General features: G+C 43.4%; 1 protein-coding gene across 1 annotated transcript in view; it reads right to left on the bottom strand.

The window, feature by feature from the left end:
• fbxl3l (F-box and leucine-rich repeat protein 3, like) overlaps nt 1-11,269 on the bottom strand; it is a 13,388-nt gene extending 2,119 nt beyond the window's left edge. The window contains exons 1-6 of the mRNA XM_063190407.1: nt 10,997-11,269; nt 10,179-10,554; nt 9,417-9,539; nt 7,905-8,076; nt 924-1,138; nt 1-406 (exon numbers count right to left, since the gene is read on the bottom strand). The exon at nt 1-406 is cut by the window's left edge and continues 2,119 nt beyond it. Coding sequence (XP_063046477.1) covers nt 1-406; nt 924-1,138; nt 7,905-8,076; nt 9,417-9,539; nt 10,179-10,544 — 1,282 coding nt within the window. The 5' untranslated portion in view covers nt 10,545-10,554; nt 10,997-11,269. The remainder of the gene's footprint in view (nt 407-923; nt 1,139-7,904; nt 8,077-9,416; nt 9,540-10,178; nt 10,555-10,996) is intronic.
• Between the last annotated feature and the right edge of the window lie 11,830 nt (nt 11,270-23,099).

Raw genomic sequence — 23,099 nt, 5'->3', positions numbered from 1 at the left:
GGAACCACATGCGCCCCAGGTGCTTGGACACCTCGCTGTGGATCTGCTCCATGTTGTAGCTGTTGTCCGGGATCAGCACCTCTTCCATGATGGACAGCTGCGTCAGCCGGCCGCCGCACATCTTCACGAACTCCACGAAGCCGCTGCAGGTCACCTCGCACTCGCCCAGGCCGATGGCCGTCAGGTTCTTGCAGCGCTCGGCGATGCGCATCAGCTCCTCGTCCAGCGGCTCCAGGCCGTTGGCGCACACCACCAGCTCCACCAGGCGCGGGCAGTTGAGGCCGATGCGGCCCAGCATCTCCTTGCTGACGGCGCGGCCGAAGTAGAGGTGCGTCACCGGCGTCTCCTCGCGGAAGAAGGGCTCGAACTCCTCCTCCTCCAGGAAGAAGTACATGACGATGTTTACCTGCACGGTGGAAAAATTTAAAAAATGGGGCGTCAGTATTTTTTGTTGTCTTTTTCGACTTTATTTGATAGGACAGTGTGAGAGGTGGACAGGAAGCAAATTGGGAGAGAGACGGGGAGGGGTCGGCAAAGGACCCGGCCCGGGAATCTAACCCGGGTCAGCCGCATGGCAGGCGAGTGCCCTACCGGTTGGCCAGGATGAAGGACAACTGCAGTTTTCAGAGTGAGAAGTTCGCACACTTAGAATCCTTTTTGTTGTACTTTATTATTTCATGGCATGATAACGTTACGACCTCAACAGTCTTCTTCAGATTCCGAAATCTGAAGACTGTTGAAGGAATCTGAAGAAGACTGTTGAGGTCGAAACGTTATCCTGCCATGAAATAATCAAATACAACAAAAAGGATTCTAAGTGTGCGGACTTCTCACTCTGAAAACTACAGTTGTCCTTCATCCTGCACCTTTCCCTGGGACGTACTCAATCCTCTCCTTCAACTACGTGCAACATACTCTAGTACCTTGGGCGAGTGTCGTATGAGCGCCTCCCAGCTGCTCCTCTTGATGGTGTGGAAGTGCGTCTGGCCGGGGTTCTCGCTCACCACGTCGATGCGCAGGTGATCCAGGTGCACGTGCTTCTCTGACGAGAGGGCCAATAGCAGCTCGTCGCTCAGCAGGTGGTAGTTGAGCGCCAGCTCACGCAGACCGTGGCACTGGTCAGCCACGCACAGAATGCCTGCGAAGATGATGATGATGATGATGATGATGAGAGACTTTATTAATCCCCACAGGGTAAATTGAATGCCACCTGGCCATACAGCACATTCCAGACACATAGACAAATATATAATAAATAAGAGCTAACAATAAATAAGCAATAAACAGTCCATCATAAAAACACACAAAGAGTCACCACAACATATAAAAACACATAAAACCAATAAAACCCATCAGCTGTTGTTAAAAAGTCTGATTGCTGCAGGGATAAAAGATCGTCGGAACCTTTCGGTGCAGACAGGCAGAAGGGGTTAGATAAGAACTGAAATATGGTCTCAACGCGTTTCAGTAAATTAAGGTCCCTGACTATATTAGAGAATGTACAGTATATTACTGTACATACTGTATGACATTAGAGACTAGCGAGAGGTTAAATCTCTGGTAGTCTGCCGCACACAGATGTACATTGCTGCATGACTATTTCAGGTAACTTTGAGCTATCCTCATAGGATGCTTGTCTCAAATGGCATGCTGTGGTTGTACGTTTTCTACTTGAATAGAATGTTCAAATGTGGGTTTTTGGCCAGCATTAACCCTATTCTCTTACCAGTACTGTGCACCGGCTGTACATTTTATACATGTGCACACCAGTCAGTCTACTTTCACCACTGAATATACTGTAACATAATGAAGTGCATGTTCTCTTCCAAGACATCATAAGGAAAGAAAAGCCTAACCGTTCTCATCAGCACTACGCTTGGTTTCCCCACACATTGTTTGTCATTGATTATGTTGTCCGGTAACCTGCTTTGGATAAACGTGTCTACTAAGTGTAATGACATCAAATAGAACGTTGAGAGGCTGTAGCTATCTGTGTGGTCAGCCATGCAGAGACTGCCTAAGGGAGGGGAAATAGTATTTTAAAGCATTGCAATCAATATAAAGTGAAAGCTTTATAACCGGAATTTAAAGAACTGAGGGAGATGCAAATATCACTAGCCAACCCCAACAGACAATGCCATGAGACAATACCACAAAGAACATAATAATAATACCACAATCAATATCATATTAGGATGTTGTAGCTGGGATTATTGGTGCTATAAAATGGTAATCTTTCTCATCGACTTCACAGACGACGCCCGAGGGAGAGGACAAGGAGGTAAAGAGACGGTTTACTTTTATAATTGCTATAATGTTAAAGGTCATCATGTGAATTACCCCTTTGTCTTTAGAGCAGTGATTCTCAACCTTTTTTGAACGAGAATCTCAGACCACATGCAGTATAGCTGAGGGGGAGGACAGGGGAAAGGCAGCAATAACCCAGACAGAAGGATTCGCTTTTCATATAATAACAACAATGCATTTCATCATAGGGAGCTTTTATAATCCTCTTCATAACCAATATGATATTAAAAATTATAGCTTGTTGCGTTGCAGCTATACTATATGAAATGAGTGGGTCTTTCAGGTCAGTAGGGTCTTCTAGTTCCCAGTCTTGGAATAGAACCCTCTAATTCAGGAATGTTACTGTAATTGAATTTAGTGTTAGCATTTTACTGTAAATATAACTCCTAACACACAGTTGGAGTTACAGTAAACAAACCCTGAATACCTCAGGCCTGCTGTGTTATATCATGACTGATAGTTGGGTAACACTTACTTAACGCCATTGTCATCTGTATGACATAACAGTGTCAAAATAGTATCATGACACACATGGGCGCCGATTTTGCGGGTGCTCAATATGATACTAAAAGTTATAGCTTGTTGCGTTGCAGCTATACTCTATGAAATGCAAGTCTGCCTGGTGGTGGACCACATACAGAACAGACAAGACAAGCCGCAAGCGAACAGGTGGGGGTTAGAGAGAGACACACGGCCCAGACAGACAGACAGACACACAGACTGGGGTTCTCATATAACCACAACACTCTAGTGCAGGGGTTCCCAACCTTTTCTAACTTAGGGCCCACTTGAGATTTTGCTCAAATGTTCGGGTCCCACCTTTGACCCAAAAAACAACTCACATCAGTAGTCAACACCAAAACACTCGCAAACATGATTTTGATTTTTTAGAAAACGAGTTCAGGGCCCACTGGGAATATCTTCAGGGCCCACAGTTTGAGAATCACCAAGCTCCAGTGTTTTGTAACGTCTTAGTATATTCATTATACAACTCATTCATATTCATAACAGCATAGAAGGTGTTGTCGTTTATTTATTCTGTTAACAGGTCGAGCCAGTTCAATCACCCCCCTCTCTTCTCCAATGCAGTGTTGATGGGTTTAGAACCCTGAACTGCTTTGTGGTTAGCAAAATTAAGTAGCATATTCATTTAAAAAATCACATCAGTTAAAGATATTTCATGTTTTATTTTTGTTTATATTTTTATACCAGACTGTATTGTATTCCAATTGCATCTTCTGAATGTAATGAGAAAAATGTCACAATAAACCATGGAGAGAAAAAAGAATAATTCCCTTCAGCTCAGAGGCCACCTTGGATTCTGTAAAAGCGGCTGTTGATAAGTCGCTTTGGATAAAAGTGTCAACTAAATGTAATGTAATATAATGAAATGTAATGTAAAATCTGCCTTTAACATCCAATCAAAATACAGCCCTGCCTGCCCACAGGGTGTTGAATACTGAGTGCTGATTGGCTCCCCGGGAGCATGAATAGCTTTGTCCACGCCACTGGACGTTTCCTACAGCGTCAGAAGAGTATAAACAACACAACGCAAAGAGGGATGACATTTAGACAACCTTGAGCAGCAATTCACTCAACCTGAGGGGAAAAAAACCCCACAAGAGCATACACGTAGGTGATAAGCCGTACTAGGCCATTGGCCATGACCAAACAGAGATGCCATTTGTGTTGGTGGCACAAAGTAGTGAAAGGAAGGTCGTTTGCAGTAACAAAATGTCAGAAAAGCCTCACACTGGACAGCCCAGAAAGTTCCTACTGTGTGTGTGTGTGAGCATCCTTTACATCTCCATGTGTGCCGAACATTTTGTCCACTCTACACAGTTTGTACAAGTACAAGTACAAGTACAGTACATTGCACACTTAGTACACTCTACACCACGCTCACATCACATTTCTTTCTCTGAAAGGATATCTGAGACCATTCTCAATGGCACATTTTTTGTAACATTGTGAATACATCAGCCCACAACACCGTGTCCCGACTGTACAAACGCGCTCATATCCAATAGCCACACACTGGCATATTGACTGCAAGATGAGCAGTCAATCTTTTGTATCACAAAATGTTACTTTACAGTAGATGTTGTTATAGTCCTAGATCAGTGGTTCTCAACCTTTTTTGTGAAAAAATGCCCCCTTGGCCTCGTCATAAGCCTCCCAACGGCCCATTGACTTCATCATAAGCCTTCCAACGCTAACCTGGTTCTCACGCAGATGGTTGTTACGAAGTTGAGTGTAAATGCAAAGGGTCTGTGTGAGAACCACACTATTCCAACGCCCCCCTTAGTAAAAATAAAAAAATAGATAGACTAATGCCCCTCAATGGCAAGTAAGCACCATCCCCTTCTTAATGCTCCCCTAGGGCTTTAGAGCCCCTGTTGGGAAACACATTCTGGCTTCATTCCAGAATGTAGCCCAATTCACCAGATTGAATAGCAGTACTGTAACTTGACCACAATAGGAAGTGTACTGTGACTACTACAGCGATGTAATATGATCCTACTCTGACATTTTGTTCAGTGAAAACAAAACCTCTCTTTCTTTCTGACACTCACACCATCCGTCCCCGCAACCCCATTGCATTACTGTGCTTTCACTCTCTCGGTCACACTCTCTCTCTCCCTTCTCTCTCTATGCCTGACACAATGAGTGTGGTGGACAACCAGCGACAACCAGGGCCCTAACCCCTCCATGACCTTTAGATCTAGACTAGTGACGCCAAAAGCCCTCCAATATGTTGTCCAATTTGGGGCTGTGACCACATGGTACAAGTACATACAGTATGAATACATTGTGAACTAGAAGCACTCAGAGAGCGCAGACCTCCGCCAAGAAAGCTGCTTGATACATTTGACTATGTTACACCCTAAGTCTTTCTGCCTTGTTTTCGTGGAGTCCCCGCAATTCAATTTCTGATCACTAGGGGGCGTCTAGATGGTGAAGAATCTTTTGAAAAGTCCTAGTTCCGGTTCGTGATCCGGATCACCACCAGAATTGAATCACTTGTACCTTGGGTCATTACTAACAACTCCACAAAGTTTCGTCCAAATCAGTTGATTCGTTTTTTAGTTATCCTGCTGACAGAATCTTTAAAAAAGTCCTGGTTCCGGTTCGTGATCCGGATCACCACCAGAATTTAATCACTTGTTCTTTGGGTCATTATCAACAAACCCAAGGTTTCGTCCATATCCGGTGATTAGTTTTTGAGTTATGCTGCTGACAAACAAACAAACAAACAAACAAACAAACAAACAAACAGACAGACAGACAGACAGACAGACAGACAGACAGACAGACAGACAGACAGACAGACAGACAGACAGACAGACAGACGGACAGACAAACCAACACGACCAAAAACATTACCTCCTTGGCGGAGGTAATAAAAGCAATTGTCAATGAGAGTCACAGCACGATACCGCTGGACTAAAGGACCAGTCCAATAGCCCAGCGCTACTGATACTGTATGAGGCTTCGGGAGGTTTTTTTTTTTACTAATGTTTCACGCCATACTCTGCTAGATGCCTTCCGTTACACAATGAACAAACATAAACGTGTCAAGCCTTGAGCTGAGTACGGTCTGCATTTGGTCAAAACAAAATCCATTCTCTTACAGTATCTTTCTCATGACTACACTGCTCTGGATTGAGATTCATTTCATGTGTCCTCTCCAACCATATTCAACAACAGTCACAGGTACTAAGAACCATAGGAACCAACAGCCACAGGAACTAGTCACAGGCCAACATTTGGCCACACTGTCTCTGAAATCAGCGCCGCATCATGTGTAAGCTCTGAGCGTTCAGTCTTTTTCTCTGGTAAAATGAGAAAATCACATAGTGAAAAAACAGATCTTTCCCCCGTCTATCTCTCTGCTCTGATGTCCAGTGAGACATTCGAGGGGTAATAATCGATCTATTGTTCCCTCCTCTCTGTGTCTCAGCTATGAATGATAATCTGTGGGTGAAACTCGGGGAAAATCAAGTCAAATTTTTAAAGATTTTTTTGTGGTCTTTTTTACTTTATTGATAGGACAGTCTAAGAGGCAGACAAGAAGCAAATGGGGAGAGAGACGGGGAGGGGTCGGCAAAGGATACGGGAATCGAACCCGGGTCAGCCGCATGGCAGGCGAGTCCCCTACCGGTTGGCCACGGCAGGGCCCTGCCATTACCTTTCTATCTGTCTGTTCTGATGACCTACAGGGAAACGAGATGTCCAGAACACTACCCACTCCACTAGTAAGATTCACAGTAAAACTTACAATGCATCAGTCATAAACCTTGTCGTATGACCGAAATACATTTAGGCCTACAGTTTGTGAGCTGCCATGGAAGAGCATGGTAGCTTTTATTTTCCCAAGTCAGATCACAGCCATCTCTAATGCACCTATCTTGTTTTACATTTTCAAAAGGTCAACTTTCTTTTTGAATAAATGATGTTCAACAGAACACCCATAAGGACAAGTTCCTACTGTTAGCCTTGACCACAGTCATCTCCAAAATACATCACAGTACTGCGGTATCTTTAAAGTATGGCATCTTTAAAGTAGGTCATATTTAAAAGTATGCCATCTTTAAAGTATGGCATCTCCAAAGTACGTCATCTTTAAAGTATGGCACCTTTAAAGTATGTCTTCTTTAGAGGAAGTGCTTAGAGGAACTAAGAGGTGCTTAGAGGAACTTTGTTTTCTTTTTGAATAAACTGCAGCCATCTCCAGTGTACTTGGCATATGTATAGAGACTACATCAACATTTCCTTTCAACTTCAGAGACAGTTTGTAACCCTTGACCCAGCAGTTTGCCATGCGGTGCTCAAGGCACAATGGGTCGATTCGAAACAGGGAAGGCAGCTGTCCTTCCAGTGAGCTAACTGGACATCGAGTCATGAAGTGTGGATCGAAACGAAAAATTGCTTTATTTCCTCCCTTGGCAGTTGACTGCATTTGTGGGCGTAACAGGGATATTTGAGGGCAGCATCAGATGCTGACTTGTGCTGCCTTGTACTCAAAATGCTGTGCGCCACCTCCCTCTCAACCGGAACAAAAATGGCTACTACCCAAGCTACTACCTTATCATACTCTTTATTCTGACACTTATGTATGTAGATATTGAAAATCGAAGGGATAAATATACATTGTAGTATCTAAATATGCGGTCGCTAGATCTATTTATAGCCTAGTTTACGATTCCACAGTCTGACAGTCATTCACCGTTCAAATAGCACGCGTAAGCTAAGCGCTAACGTGATGAACGTAAACCGTCATAGATTCGCCGTAATATCAAATGCGCAGGGCAGCGCACTCGTTAGTGCCGTTCGTAACGGCTGCCTCATCAGCTAACTTCACCTCTCTGATCAGTGACCTGTTTGTCTATGAGAGTCGTCGAGTCACTGCCTTCCGTTTTGAATCGACCCAATCTCCGCCTTCAAGAGACAGTTTGTGACCCTTGACCTTTGACCCTCGGCAGCTAGCGAAGACTAGCCTGTTTCTCAACAGACCTCTGTGTGTGTGTGTATGTAGCTCTGGAGCACGGACCAACAGGTCGGGCAAGAGCCAGGCAAAAGCGTAGGCTACTCACCGGCCGGGGAGACGTGAGGACAGCTGCTCATCTTCAGCAGCTTGAGCGTGTCGCTGTTGTTGGCCACCAGCACCTTGAGAGACGGGTCGTCCACCGGCGTGTCATCGATCTTGATGGAGGACAGCGACTTGGAGTTCACAAACACCACCGTCAACGCCGACACAAAATGGGACTATATGGGGATAAATGGGAAGAGGTGGAGAGAGAGGGAATGAATGAATGAATGAATGAATGAATGAATGGATGAATTTCTTTATTCATTTATTTAACCCTTCTTGATATAAAACATGGAACAGCAAACTAAACCATACATTAAAAGAAAGAAATAGTCAGAGATGACACAAAAACGCCACAAGGCTTATTTCCATTGTGGTTCCTATATGGCAGAAAACAAGTGCATATGGCGACATTCTTACAAACATACATACACATATACATTACATTGCATTGCATTTGGCAGACGCTTTTTAACCAAAGCGACTTACAATAGAGGACATAATCATAGCCAACATCACTAGCAAATACAAAGTGCACAGGAATTACACAGAACAACAAGTGCAGATATATACCTACATACATATTGACAGAGCAAGAGAGACAAACTGAGGTTAAAGAAAACAACCACTTTATGCAGAGTATTTGTTGTAACCCTACAATCACTAAAGTTGTAATGACCACGTCTTGATCTGTTACAGACATAAGGCTCTCTGTAATGTTATAGCAATGTTGTTACGATGTAATTGAGTGTTTTTTAGCAAAGAATGAACAGGCCCATCAATGGGCCAATCTGCATGAAGTGGTGTCACCCTCCTCCTAGAGTAGGGAAATCTTATTGTCTGTAAACTGGAATACCATAAAGGAAAACCCACTCACAGACACATGCGTGGTTTGTTGAAATCAAGTTCATGAATTTAATTTTCTTTAGCACTTATCAGCTTCAACCGCCATCTGTAATCATCTATAGATGGGTCTATTTTGGACCTAGCCTGATCATCATCGACTTTAAAAATCTCTGTTGCATCACCAGGAGGGCGTAGCCTGGCTACTATAGACTTGCCATCAGATTATAACGAGACTCAAACATGTAGTAGAGTAGAGTAGAGTAACTTTATTGATCAGCGGAGGAAAATTAAGGTACAACATGTGTAACAGCAGGATGCTACCAGCTACAATGGACTTCATGTTACCAAGGAAAGATATTGATTAAGTGTATGTTTGTATATGTGTATGTATGTAGTGTATGTATTTACTGTATCTGCTAGTGATATTGTCTATGATTATGTCCTCGTTTGTAAGTCGCTTTGGTTATAAAGCGTCTGCCAAATGCAATGTAATGTAATGTTTGTTTGTTTACATTTATGGCCAAATACGCAACTGTGGCTATTTCATGGCCAGTACAGGTAATAGAGTTCGCCTCAAATCAACAATGATATAAATAATTGAATAAATACATTAAATAAGTTTGGTAATGTAATGTAATGTAGTGTATGTATGCTGAGAAGTGTGCTGTACCTGTGACACATCCATGAAGCTGGGTCGAGCCGTGGAGATGAGGCCCAGGGTTTTTAAGGTGCAATTCACCAGCTGTGACAGTATATTGCAAGCTGCCTCCGCCGACTCTGTACAGCTGTCGACCTGAAGAAGAAGAATATTCAACACAGAATGTCATACGCCCGGACTGTAAATGCAATACTGTTACTACTAATTAAAAAATGGAAGTCTTCAGGCGATTTAATTGTAGCTTAATACTACTTGTGCAGCTGTGTGTGTGTGTGTGTGTGTGTGTGTGTGTGTGTGTGTGTGTGTGTGTGTGTGTGTGTGTGTGTGTGTGTGTGTGTGTGTGTGTTTTATAAAGGCATATTGCTGGATAGAGGAGGGGCAATTAAAATGTCCATATGGCCTCCACTGTCATTGACGAAGTTGTTTAGTGCAGCTGCGAAAACAGCGTTGAATGGTTTTAACGAACGATGTCCACAGACAAAACACAGATAAGGCTGGGTAAACCAAGGACAAACTTCCTCGCAACCACCCCCTGGCCATATTAGGGTATGTGGCGGTTTGCTGGCAACTTGCTGGCGCCCCTGTGTGGATACCTTCATTTTGTGCGTCAGAAGCTGCTTTTTCATTGATTTAAGACTTAATCAACTCCAATAAACCCCAATAAAAAAACGTGTGTATTGTATTGAAACGCCCAAACTATGGTGTCAGAATAATGGATAGCTGCAACATGGGTATCTTAGAATGAAAAAGGGGGTGATGGGAAGAGATCTGTACCTTAAAGCTGACATATTGCAGGTGTTGTGCATGTCTCTTGATGATCTGCTGAATCAGATCCGGATGTGTGGACTTCAGGTAAGAAGTAGCTGGTTGGTTCAGTTCAAACTCAAATCGCCTCCAGAGATCGGGAATATGAAAGACTTCGTTCCAGCGACGACACACCGACGAGGCTCTGGCTCGGTCCACTAGGGACAGATACTGAAAGATCTGCATCACCACATGGTGAGGCAAGCTTCCCCAGTCCTCCACTGCATTCTGCGCCAATAAAGGTCCAAGGAGACCAGGCTTTTGTCTTTTGATGCGCCCATCGGTGCTGGCAAAACCTTGGCATTTTGATGTGATGTTTACTCTTCCTCTCTTCATTCTGTAAGCCCTGTTGAAGAAAACATCAGATGTTATGAGACCAAAACGTGTGACCCAGGAGGCGGTTGCGCGTGCGTAATGGGTAATCGTCGATAGATAATTTAACGCAAAATGTTATTTCTATGCGCGCAGTATGAACAAAGAAGATTCTTTGGTATGAAGAGAAATATTTCAGATAGTATCCGGCAGCTCATCTCTGCCATGCTAGCACTGCCGCGTATTTGTTCCTGTATGTCAGTCTATCTAGGTCGAAGTAAGCGTTGACTGAATATTTACAATGGTAGCCTACACAACACAGCCCACTCGCGTTGGTAAACATTCGGCTATAACACAGATATAACACATAAACTGATCATACATGATCCTTAAACTGTCGCAGATTAAAACACAGACTATAGTGACGACGTAAAACTTCCCTGAAGGCATACATAGCAGCTTGGGGAAATACTCACTTGGTTTTCAGCGTCTCTCGACAAACGCCAGACACATTTTCTTGCCAGTCGTATAGTAGTGCACCGAATTGTTTTTCACTCTTACGAACGTAATCCACTGATTAATAGTTGTCGTAAGAGTTGTCGCAGTTGAGGCGTAAGCACAGGAATACTTAGAATACAGAACAGCCGTGTCACATAATAAGCCCCACGTCTGGCATTAAGACGCCTGAATTCAACAGCTTGGTAGACAGACCGGGGCGCGCGAAGAGGAGGGCGGGGGAAATCTATGGCACGTGAGGGCGGAAAAACATGGATCTAGCTTGAACTACATTGGGTCTCCCCCATCAGCATTCATCATCGCACCAGTAGCCAATCTCTCTCTCTCTTGTGCTTCATAGATCAGTCGTGAAATATGATAGTGGTTTTAGATGTGGCCTCAATATGTGCGTAAACGCACGATCCCTGACACTCATACACCTCTATCCAGGCCAGCACGAGGCTGAACAGCTCCTTGCACAACCGTCCTCTACGCAAGTTTTTTGTTCCTGTATAAAATAAAAGTGTATTATGTAGCACTCAGCACAGCAGATAATGTAAACGCCGAACTGTAGAGAGCACCGGGGAGGACTTAGAATTGGTTACCCATGGTCATGGGGCGAAGCGCCATAGTGTGTGTGACGGGTGGCGCGGCGCACATTGCACTCGAAAAAAGTAGGTCAGTGTGTCAAAGAGAAGCGTCACGGACTAGAGCCACACAGAGTGCAGCCAGGCTACTCCCCAAAGCCGAGCGGGGCTAATCAGTCACCCGAGACGAGGATATAAGAAAGCGAAGCTGTTTTGTTGATGAAATGCCTCACATCCCTGCGTCAGTGTGTGGGTCTGCGTTTGAAGCGTGTGACAGATCGGCAAACTTAGAATTTGTGGAATAGCCAGGAGGCAGGTTTTAATCAGTGATTAAAACCTGCCTGCTGGCTATTCCACAAATTCTTGCCAATGATTTATGATCACAAGGCGATATCTGGTCACTAACCCTGCAAACATGCAGCCCAGTCCATATGTCTATAAGTTAAAGTAGAACAGAGCAGACAATAGCCTAAGATTCCTTTGTCGCTGCAAAATATAAATTTTGTATTTTTTCTCCATGCTACTGTAGGCTACTACCACCAGCATGTGCTGGGCCTCATCAATCCCCACTTTGAAGTTAGTCCCCGCCCTTTTTTGCATAAGCCTACTGTTGTGTTTATACCACATAGAGGCCAATGCATATCTCGCAACTACCGTTAAGAGGTTTCGGTTTGTTCTGTTATCCTGCTGTTAACTAGTGTAATTGCTTATTAGTGCATATGTAACACTCACACTTGACCACACACACACACACACACACACACACACACACACACACACACACACACACACACACACACACACACACACACACACACACACACACACACACACACCGAGAGAGATAGAGAGAGACAGGCTGACATATAAAGTGATGATTGAAAACAGTACAAGTGAAAGTGTTCTCCTTGACATGCACACTGCACAGAGTATGCTGGACAAACCCGGAAGAAAAGCACACATACCGGTACTTGCCATCCGACAACACATTGACCATTTCCCCCCAACGGTTTCTAACTGTTTGTTCTGTAACATTGAATGTGTTGTCCATTCAGAGACATGTGGTATGTAGAGCTCTATGAACTGTGTCATACACAGACCTATAGCTACTATGAGTCATATCATTTGCCATATCTAAGCTGCGTGCCCCAGATTTCCTGCACGCTAAGTGACCTTTGGGTTGTAGCCACTGAAGTGATCCATCATTGATTAGGTTTGTGGTAACAGTAGGCCCTGCGCCAGTGAATTCACAATGAGCTGTCATGTATTGAACCAGCAGTGGGCAGTAAAGATTTGTATATTCACAAGGATGTTGCAGCCTTGTCTTTTGTATACAGTATGCTTGTTGTTTTCAAGGAACAAAACCACTTGTAGATTTAAAAAAATAAATAAATAAATATATATATATATATATATATATATATATATATATATATATAGGACTTTTTGCCTTTATTTTTGACAGGACAGTGGAGGAAAGACAGAAAACAAGTGGGGAGAGAGAGATGGGGAAGGATCGGCAATGACCCGGGCTGGAATCGAACCCGGGTCGCCGGGATGGTAACTTAGTGCCCTACCGTTGGCCTTGAACGTATGGAGTATTTTAAAATTAATTCTAAACTTGATAGGGATCCAATGGAGATGCTGCAGTGCAATGTATGTGGTGACAAGAGGAGGTTTTAGTGATAATGCACGCAGCTGACTTCTGGACCAGTTGGAGCTTATGGAGGGATTTTTGAGGGAGACCAAAGAGGAGAGTAGTTGATGCGGGAGGTGACAAGACTGTATACAAGGATGGATAGTGTAGCAGGTGAGGGAGGGACGGAGACGGTTAATATTGCTTATAGGTGAAACTAAGCAGAACATGTGGTGTTATTGATATGGGAGTGAAAGGATAGTGAGCCATCAAGGATGATACCCAAGCTCTTAACCTGAGTGGAGGGGGAAACAGGAGAGTTGGCAATTGAAAAGGAAAAACTGTCAGCTTTGGATAGGGCGGATTGTGTACCAGGCTCAGGGTACTCAGTCATGACACAGGCGAACACTGTGGAGCAGGGGTGGGGAACCTATGTCTCGAGGGCCGCTTACGGCCCCTCAGGCTGTCTTATCCGGCCCCTGACATAATTTTAATGTTATGCAGGTTCACATGAAATATTAGGCTACATGTTTTGTAAAGAAAAGTTAGACATTACATTTGCAATGCAATTAAGTTGTATTTTCAGGGATCTAGTGGAGGTGGGATCTGTTGTAAAGGTGGCTGCCTTCAATATAGACCTAAACTGCAGGGGAAATTCTGGTTTGTGTTTATAGTATGGCCCTTGGAGGATTTCATAGAATTTTGAAGTGGCCCCTTGAATGAAAAAGGGTTCCCACCGCTACTTTGGAGGCATAGCCATATATGAGCTGCAGTGTTTTTGGAAGGTTGAAATGTAAACACACCCGAATCAATGGAAACGTAGCACACAGTCTGTGTTGTGCAAGGTTCTTTTTTATTGAAGTGATACCGTTTTTGGCCACACAGGCTTTCCTCAGATATTGATCACACCTGCAGTGTGGCCAACATGTTATCACCTCAATAAAAAAATACTTTCTACATGGCTGTCATCAAATCCAACCTCTGCTCATTGATCACAGGTTGGTTTTGTAGTTATGTTATGTATACCATAAGGACAAACAGAGACACAGAATAGAACTTGTATAGCTGAAAAATCATTGGTGCAATATCTACAAATATGGAGAAAAATCATCAAAGGCCCCATTCATGAACGTGAAAGTGAAGTGAAAGCCCAACTGGGAAACTCCAACTCCCATTGTCATTGCGACACTGCACTCCACAGCACACAAGTGTTCACTGCACACTGCACACAATGAAATTGCATTTATGCCTCACCCGTGCAAGGGGGCAGCCCCCAATGGCACCCCAAGGGAGCAGTGCGGTGGGAGCATAGAGGTAGAACATAACACTAGAGGTGACACGGCAATTCGCGACTGCACTGGAAAATAGCACATTGTGCCTCCCCACTTCTGTAGGTAGTGTAGGCACCTTCAGTCAATGCAAGTCAATGGAGAACACGCCCACCCCTGTCCCAAAATGGACTAAAACTGTGTTAACATGAAGTAACACATTAATCAAAGACCAGATTTGAAATGTCAGGCTAAATATCTACTTAAATCATATGAGTCGATAAAATACATGTAAAAATCAAATTATATATATTATGAACATATTTAGCAACACACTTCAACTATTGTCCTTGTATAGTGTGTTGATGGACATTTTCACATTATTAAGCCATTTTTTGACAGAGGTGAGCCTCCTTCTCCATTCATTTCCATTTCTCTGGTCTACCTACAGATAATGGCCGCTACAGATTGTCATGAAAAGGGAGGCGGGGTCAACTCTAGTCTTATTTTCTACCTCTATGGGTGGGAGGGTACCATGCTTAGGGTGCCTCAGTCATGGAGGAGGATGGGGCAGAGCGCTGGTTAATTACTCCCCCCAACCAACCTGGCGGATCGGGAGTCGAACCTGCAACCTTTGGTCTGCATATCTGATGACCTAACCGCTTACCCGTGTGCTCATCCAGCACAACCTGTCTGGTCTTCCCCCTGGCAGGTGTTACAGATCACATGGACACCAAGACCATCAGTCATTTCGTCCCCACTGCCATCATACTGAGCACCTGATAAGAAGGGATGCACGATACCACCTTTGTTTTTGTTTTTTGTTTTTTTTAACTTAGACCGCACCGTTTCAATGAACAGCATAGTTGCAATACCTACTTTGTCCACCATCCTACACAGTGCACCTTTTTAGACTTCTCTTTTTCTCTTTAGCCCAAAATGGAGCAGCGGAAGATAAACAAGCATGGACTTAGGCTACTGTACACCATTTTCACAGCCACACAGAGCCTCTGTCAGTTAGGCCAGGCCCAGGACAAAGTAATCTGAAAGGGCCCCAAATCCAACTAGATTGCATTCTCGCAGAAAATGCTGGAAGCGGGCTTGCCTTTTGGGGCAGAGCTGAGCAGTTTTAGTTTTGATATCTATACACAAAGTACTATTGTGAAAACAAAGCTAAAAAGGAAGAAGTTATGGGCCAAACAATTCAGCGATCTTGAATTCAGCCATCTTAAAAGTGTTGGAGGTCCGAGTTTCGTAGATATACTAAATAACATACATGCTATTTTAAGTTGGCCGAGGAACACTGCATATTAAATAATTGGAAAATCAATATGGGTCCAAGTGGAATTCAAATTCACAACCTCCATATTTCTAATCTAGCACCTTTGCCACCGAGCCAAGCAGCTGGCTGTCATAAGGATTCCAGCAAGACAATATCACATTGCATTGAAGAGCTGTACAATAGAATTCTAGAGTCAAAGATTCTCTATTGTAAAACATTAAGAACGTCTCTGCTAGAGTTGTAGTGCAGGTGCTCGTTAAGAATAGAATGTTGAGAGAATGTGACAGTTGAGACGGAACCTTTTATTGGCAGCACCTGTTGTGATTGTCTCATTGAGAGTAAATAGAATGGAGGCCAAAATTCTATTTCATTGTTGAAGCCAAGTTGGAGCCAAGGTTGGACCCAAAAAGACCAAAAAATGGCCAAATCCCATTCATTCCTATGAGAGACATAAAACCCTGTATCTCCCTTAAATGCCACTCCAGGGGGATCATTTTTCGCTCAACTAGTAGGTCCCCTTGCTCTCCAACTTACCAGGGTGGTGATTTTTTGTGGTGATGTTTTATTTTAGAGAGATATTAAAAGTTGAATTGATCAATGAGCATCAGAACATGGCTTGATTGACCGTTAGAAGTCTTGTTGTTGTCCAATCAGCACCTGCGTTTGGCGTTGCTAAGGTGGAATGTAAGTTGGAATGTTCCCAAATCTGGCTTCAAAGCGTTGAATGGCAAATAGCGTTGATTTGGCGTCCATTCTATTTACTGTCAATGGATTGTCTGTATGGCAGTTAAATATAGTATTGTACTCTTAAGGCAGAGGGCAGAATCACAACAGTTTCTAGTTTTTAGCTTGCTGTTGTAAAAAAAACTAAAAAGAATTGGCACATATCCTTTCCACAGATTTGAGTCATACGTGCAGGGTGCGATTTGTCGGAAAACCAGAGGGTCCCCCTATGTTTCAGATTGTAAGCAATATCAATGGAATTACATTGAACTGTCATAAAATCATGTTGAAAAAGTGGTGATTTCAAGACAAGAAGGGGGGACAATCCCCCCCCATCCCCCCTACAAATCGCACCCTGCCAACGTGTGATCTTTCTAACAGTCCTTGAATGAAGTTTATAGGTTAAATGGTTCAGTCACAAATGGACCTCTTGTGGAAGATGTGTTGACCTCTTCAGAGAGGCACTTCAAAAATGAATAGGACCCAGCCATTGGGCCAGCCCAGCCATTTTTACACACCTGCAATTTAAAAAGTAATGGGAGTTGGGACATGATCTTTTCACTGTTTGGAGTCATCGTCCAGAGCTCGCAAACAACGTTTCAACTAAACTTCTAGGTGAAAGTGTTGATGTTTTATGAACAAAAAAGCTTCCTACACTCTGATCCCTAGAGTGGCGGAACCTTCATTCACGAGCATTCCACCATTGTTTTGTATGGGGACCCAAACTTGCACAAAATCGACGAAAACGAAAAAACGACATGAGACACGGACACGCTATAGCAGAACAAATGATCTCCAAGCCGAGCCGGTCGTTTTAGTGTTTGAACGGTGTCTCTATCTCGAAAGGCCTAGGAGGAGAAGCGCTTTCTATTTTTACTGCCCTGCACAAGATAAGCAATAATAACTAGATTGCATTCTCACAGAAAATGCTGGAAGCGGGCTTGCCTTTTGGGGATGCACTAAATGACATACATGCTATTTTAAGTTGGCACTTAACACAGTGGAATACTGCATATGATGTAATTTTGAAAATCAATATGGGTCCGAGTGGGATTCGAACTCACGACCCCCATATCTCTAATCCAGCACCTTTGCCATTGATACTAAATGACATAGCCTACATGCTATTTTAAGTTGGCCAACGAACACTGCATATTATATAATTTTGAAAATCAACATGGGTTTGAGTGGGATTCGGAATCACAATTTATCTCTAATTCAGCATGTAGCGAAGGAGAGTAGAGTTGCCCAGCCGGGACTCGAACCTGGACCTTCTGGAGTAGTAAACTGGGGCTCTGACTGCTACACCAAAGAGCCAGGCTTGTTGATGTGTTAGTCAGAACACACCCACAACCCTAGTGATGGTCACTCCATCACACTGCCTTCCCCATTTGTAGCGAAGGGTAGAAGAATTGCCCAGCCGGGACTCAAACCCAGACCTTCTGGGGCAGTAAACCGGGGCTCTGACCGCTACTCCAAAGAGTCAGGCTCATTGGCGTGTTAGTCAGAACCAAAGAGGCTTGAGACAAGAGGGCTTACTCACGTCATAACAGCGTAGTAGGAAATGATGGCGAGGGGAGTACGGAAATGTTATTCACTGTGGAACAGGTCATAGGACAGCGTGAATGTCTGTCAGCTGTCCTTAATTACCCCCAGCAATTACTGCTGACCAACAGCTGCCGTTACTTGGCCACAAATTATCCATCATGGTGTCGCCCCCACTGACCATGTGCAAGGGAGTACGAAAATGGCATCCATCGCACCCACTGACCAATGACCATGCGCAAGGTAGTTAATTTTCCATCCACTCGTGTCCTCAGGCAACGCCCCCGTACTACACCGTGGCCAATGCATTCCCCGCCAAGAGATTGTTCTTTCTCTTGAGTTTCTTTGGTCAGAACACACCCACAACCCTAGTGATGGTCACTCCATCACACAGCACCTTTACCATTGAGCCAAGCAACTGGCTGTCATAAACATTCCAGTAAGACAATATCAAATTGCATTGAAGAGCTGACGGTAGGGACACATAGGAGGCAAAGCGAGTGAAGCGAAGAGAGGCGAAATCCAACTGTCATCAGGTCGTCGCGGAGAATCAAATAGAATGGAACAGTTATGTTGTTGACTTGATTGGGCCGCGGCAGGCAAATTCACTCCTCATCTGCATAACATTACACTTTCTTTAATAATTTCGCTTCGCTTCGCGCCTGTTCACTTGCTTTCACGTGCCTTCGCCTCTCTCATAGGAATGAATGGCAAAGTTCGCTTTGCTTGGCCAAATTCGGCTGTATGTGTCCCTACCGTGAACAGTAGAATTCTAGAGTGCGGGTGCTCGTTAAGAATAGAATGTTGAGAGAATGTGACAGTTGAGATGGAACCCTTTATTGGCAGCACCTGTTGTGATTGTCTGTATGGCAGTTAGTATTGTTCTCTAAGGTGCTGTTTCCACATAGCAGGATATTTTTTAGCAGCGTATTTGTTCTCCTGTTAGGTGTAAACGCAACATGTGGATAAAAAGAAATCCTCCATTGTAACAAATGCATTTAAGACCCCTAAGCAGGATATTTTTTTCTCCTGCTTTTTATACCTGGATTTTAAATATCTGCCACGTGGAAAGGGAAGGCCAAAACCAATGCAAAACCAATACAAGCTGGAGAAAAAGATATCCATATATAAAAATATCCAGCTACGTGTAAACAGCACCTAAGGCAGAGATCACTCAAGATAATGGGAAAAAAGGAGGCGCACACAAGGCTTGTGTGAAAAAGTGTATTGAAGCCGAAATTAAACAACAGAAGTCTAAGGATAACTGGAGAAACAGACGTTTCGGAGCTAGTCCATTCTCAATGTCTCAGTTATCCTTAGACTTCTGTTGTTTAATTTCGGCTTCAATACACTTTTTCACACAAGCCTTGTGTGCGCCTCCTTTTTTCCCATTATCTTGAGTGATTACTACTTTTTGGGAGTGCAAGCACCAAGCAATACACGGGTGTTAAGTGCTGGCGCAGACGCCGACCTTTGTTGGTCTTTTGTCATTCTCTAAGGCAGAGGGCAGAATCACAACAGTTTCTAGTTTTTATCTCGCTGTTGTTAAAAAACTAAAAAGAATTGGCAACATGTCCTTTCCACAGTTTGGAGCCATACGTGTGATCTTTCTAACAGTCCTTGAATGAAGTGTATAGCTTAAACGGTTCAGTCACAAATGGACCTCTTGTGGAAGATGTGCTGACCTCTTCAGAAAGGCACTTCAGAAATGAGCAGGAAAAGCCATTGGGCCAGCCCAGCAATTTTTACACACCTGCCATTTCAAAAGTAATGGGAGTTGGGACATGATCTTTTCACCGTTGGAGTCATCTCATAGAGCTTTCTAACAATGTGTCAACTAAACTTCTAGTTGAAGTGTTGATGTTTTATGAACGAAAACGCCTCCTACACTCTGATCTGTGGACGGAACTCTCTCTCTCAAGGTTCTACCATTGTTTTCTATGGGGACCCAAACTTGCACAAAATCGCCAAAAAACCGGAAAAATGACAAGAGACACGGACACGCTATATCAGAACTAATGATCTCTAAGCCGAGCCGGTCGTATTAGTGTTTGAACGGTGTCTCTATCTCGAGGAAGAGATCCATTTTATATTTTTACAGCCCTGCACAAGAGAAGTCAAGTCAAGTCAAGTCAAGTCAAGTTGGTTTTATTGTCAATTTCTTTACATGCACTGGTCATACAAAGAATTTGAAATTACATTTCTTGCTTTCCCATGCAGACATAGACTAATCCAGGTAAGGACATAGACAGTATAGACATAGACAGTACTTATACATGGACATAAGACAGTATGGACATAGACAGTGCTCAGACATTTAAAGTGCAAGACTGGACAACAGAAGACTTGTAGAGAACATACATTAAGAGGAGGTAATTGTTGTGCTTTTCCTAAAGTCCTTTATAGCGTTCTGACATAGTAATAGAGCATTTTGAAGAAAAATAAATATTAAAATAGGTCTATCAAGTACACCAGCAGCAGTGTGTGTGTGTGTGTGTGTGTGTGTGTGTGTGTGTGTGTGTGTGTGTGTGTGTGTGTGTGTGTGTGTGTGTGTGTGTGTGTGTGTGTGTGTGTGTGTTTAGTGCAGGTAGAAGGTGCGGTGTGCGTCTGTGTGTGTGTGTGTGTGTGTTTGTGTGTGTGTGTGTGTGTGAGTGTGTGTGCGTGTGTGTGTGTGTGCGTGTGTGTGTGAGTTGTGTGTCAATGTGTGTATGTTTGGGTTTTGTAGGCGCCAGATGCCTATTTCATGCTTAATTTTGAATTTGCCCCATATTTTGTGTATTTTATATTAATATTTCATGTTATTATTTCATATTGATAAGATATTTGATATTTCATTTAAATTCATGATTGATAGTAATAATTTAGATAAAAAGCATATGTACATGGTTAAAATGTTGATTTAAATATTTACTGGAGGTTACGTGCGCGCGCCTTTAATGACTTGGGAATTGTGCGCAAGGTGCCCAGCACAGTAGCCATTCTTGGATCGACACGGCTGGAGGGAGGTTGGTGCCTCACGGTTTTCTGACCGTGTCATGTCGTGACATGCCCGTGCCATGCTTTATATGTGGAGCCTCATAGGTTTAGATTCAGAGATTTAAAAGTTTAGGAAGTCTATTTTCATTTGTACTCGTTTATTTTGTCTTTTGTGTTTTATAATAAATATACTAAACGTGATTTCGGTGGAAGACTTTTCTTTTTGGATCCTGGAACACGCGTCAGCCACAAAGCTCCAACCTTTCAAGATTTTAGTTTTAGATTTCGAAAATACCCTACATCTTAAGTCAGAAAACCTTCTGCTTTGTGTGGAAAAGGAAAAGAATAGGATAAAGGACTCGTGGAAACAGTGGAAGCCGTGGACAACGCTTATCAAGGTCAGAAGTTTGCCGTGCGTGAACACATGGATGAAAGGTAACTACCACGAGACAAGTGGATGCTCATTCTGGTAAGCTGCAACCTGTTTGCTATTTCGAAAGTTTGCCATTATGGAACAAGTTACTGAAGAATTAACTAGTGGAAAAAGGGAACCGAAAATGACCGATAAAGCTGTTGAAGATAAGCGACACCGCTTAACGCAGTCGAGGAAAGCTAAGCTAGGACATCTAACTAGCCAAGTTAACCAGATGGAAACGCTGATGGAGTTTGATGATAACGTGAACACAGTTAAACAGAAATTGCGTGTGGACTTTCAAGAATCGTTTGAAGAGTTTTGTAAGATAAATGATGGTCTTAAACAATTAATGGATGAGGAAGATTTTGAGAGGGACCAAAATGCGTGGTTTAACCCGAATGCGAGCCGAATTCACTGAACATGTGGAAATGTGGATCAAAGCGGCCACGGCTCGCGCTGAACAAGCAAGATGCTATGACGCTGAAATTAACCCTTGAGATAGTGCATCTGCTCTATCCGTTACCTCCAGCAGGAGGAGTAGAGGGTGCGAGACAGTAGTTGGAAGTAAAGTGTCCACAATGTCCTCAAAGCTTAGGCTTAAAGCAAAGATGGAGAAAGCCACATTGCTCACAGAGGCAACAGCTTTGCAACAAAAACAAGATTTACAGTTGCAAGAAGCTGAAGTATAAGCTAAAAGAGAACAATTAGAAGCTGAATTAAAAGCTAGACAGGAGCAGCTAGAAGCTGAATCAAAACGACAAGAAGCTGAATTAAAAGCTCAAAAGCAACAATTAGAAGCGGATTTAAAACGACAGGAAGCTGAAATAAAGGCTAAAAAGGAACAACTGGATTTGCAAACGCTCATTGCAGCTTCAGATGCAAAAATAAAAGTTTTGAAAAATTATGAAAATGAATGCTCTTCTCAAGTGAGCCATGCATCACGCCATTCCTCACGTCGTTCAATTGAGTCTGGATATATTCAACTGCCAGCAAGTCGAAATCCAGTCACTAACAACACAAATACACATGGTCAATTCATGCCACTGCAGCCTCAGCCCACTGCTGCACCGCAGATTCAGTCCATTGGTGCACAGCGGCCTCAGCTTACTGGCACACGGCAGCTTACAACTACACCTGTAGCAGATGACCATGCAGTTGAAACACTCTGCAGTGTTATGACTCGTCAGAATACAATAACCGAGTTGATGGTGAAGCAACAGAAAATGATGACGCTTCCACCATTAGACATTCCCACATTTAATGGTGACCCCCTTGATTACAACACGTTTGTAAGGGCATTTGAGCATGGCGTAGAATCACGCACTGAAAGCCCCAAGGATCGTCTCTACTTTTTAGAGCAATTTACAAGTGGACAGCCTAAAGAGCTGATAAAGAGCTGCCTTCATATGAAGCCAGAGGAAGGCTACCAGAAAGCAATGAGGTTGCTAAAGGAACATTTCGGCAACGATTACAAGATTGCTGTAGCCTACATGAACAAAGTGGCAAACTGGACGCCTATCAAGCCAGAGGATGCTGAATCACTGAACGCTTTCTCACTCTTTCTGACAGCATGCCTCAACACCATGACTGAAGTAAGCTACATGGAGGAGCTTGATAATGTTGCGAATTTGAAGGCCATTGTTTTGAAGCTT

The sequence above is a fragment of the Engraulis encrasicolus genome, chromosome 23 (assembly GCF_034702125.1).
Source record: "Engraulis encrasicolus isolate BLACKSEA-1 chromosome 23, IST_EnEncr_1.0, whole genome shotgun sequence".
Taxonomy (NCBI): domain Eukaryota; kingdom Metazoa; phylum Chordata; class Actinopteri; order Clupeiformes; family Engraulidae; genus Engraulis; species Engraulis encrasicolus.
This window is presented reverse-complemented; position numbering and strand designations above follow the sequence as displayed.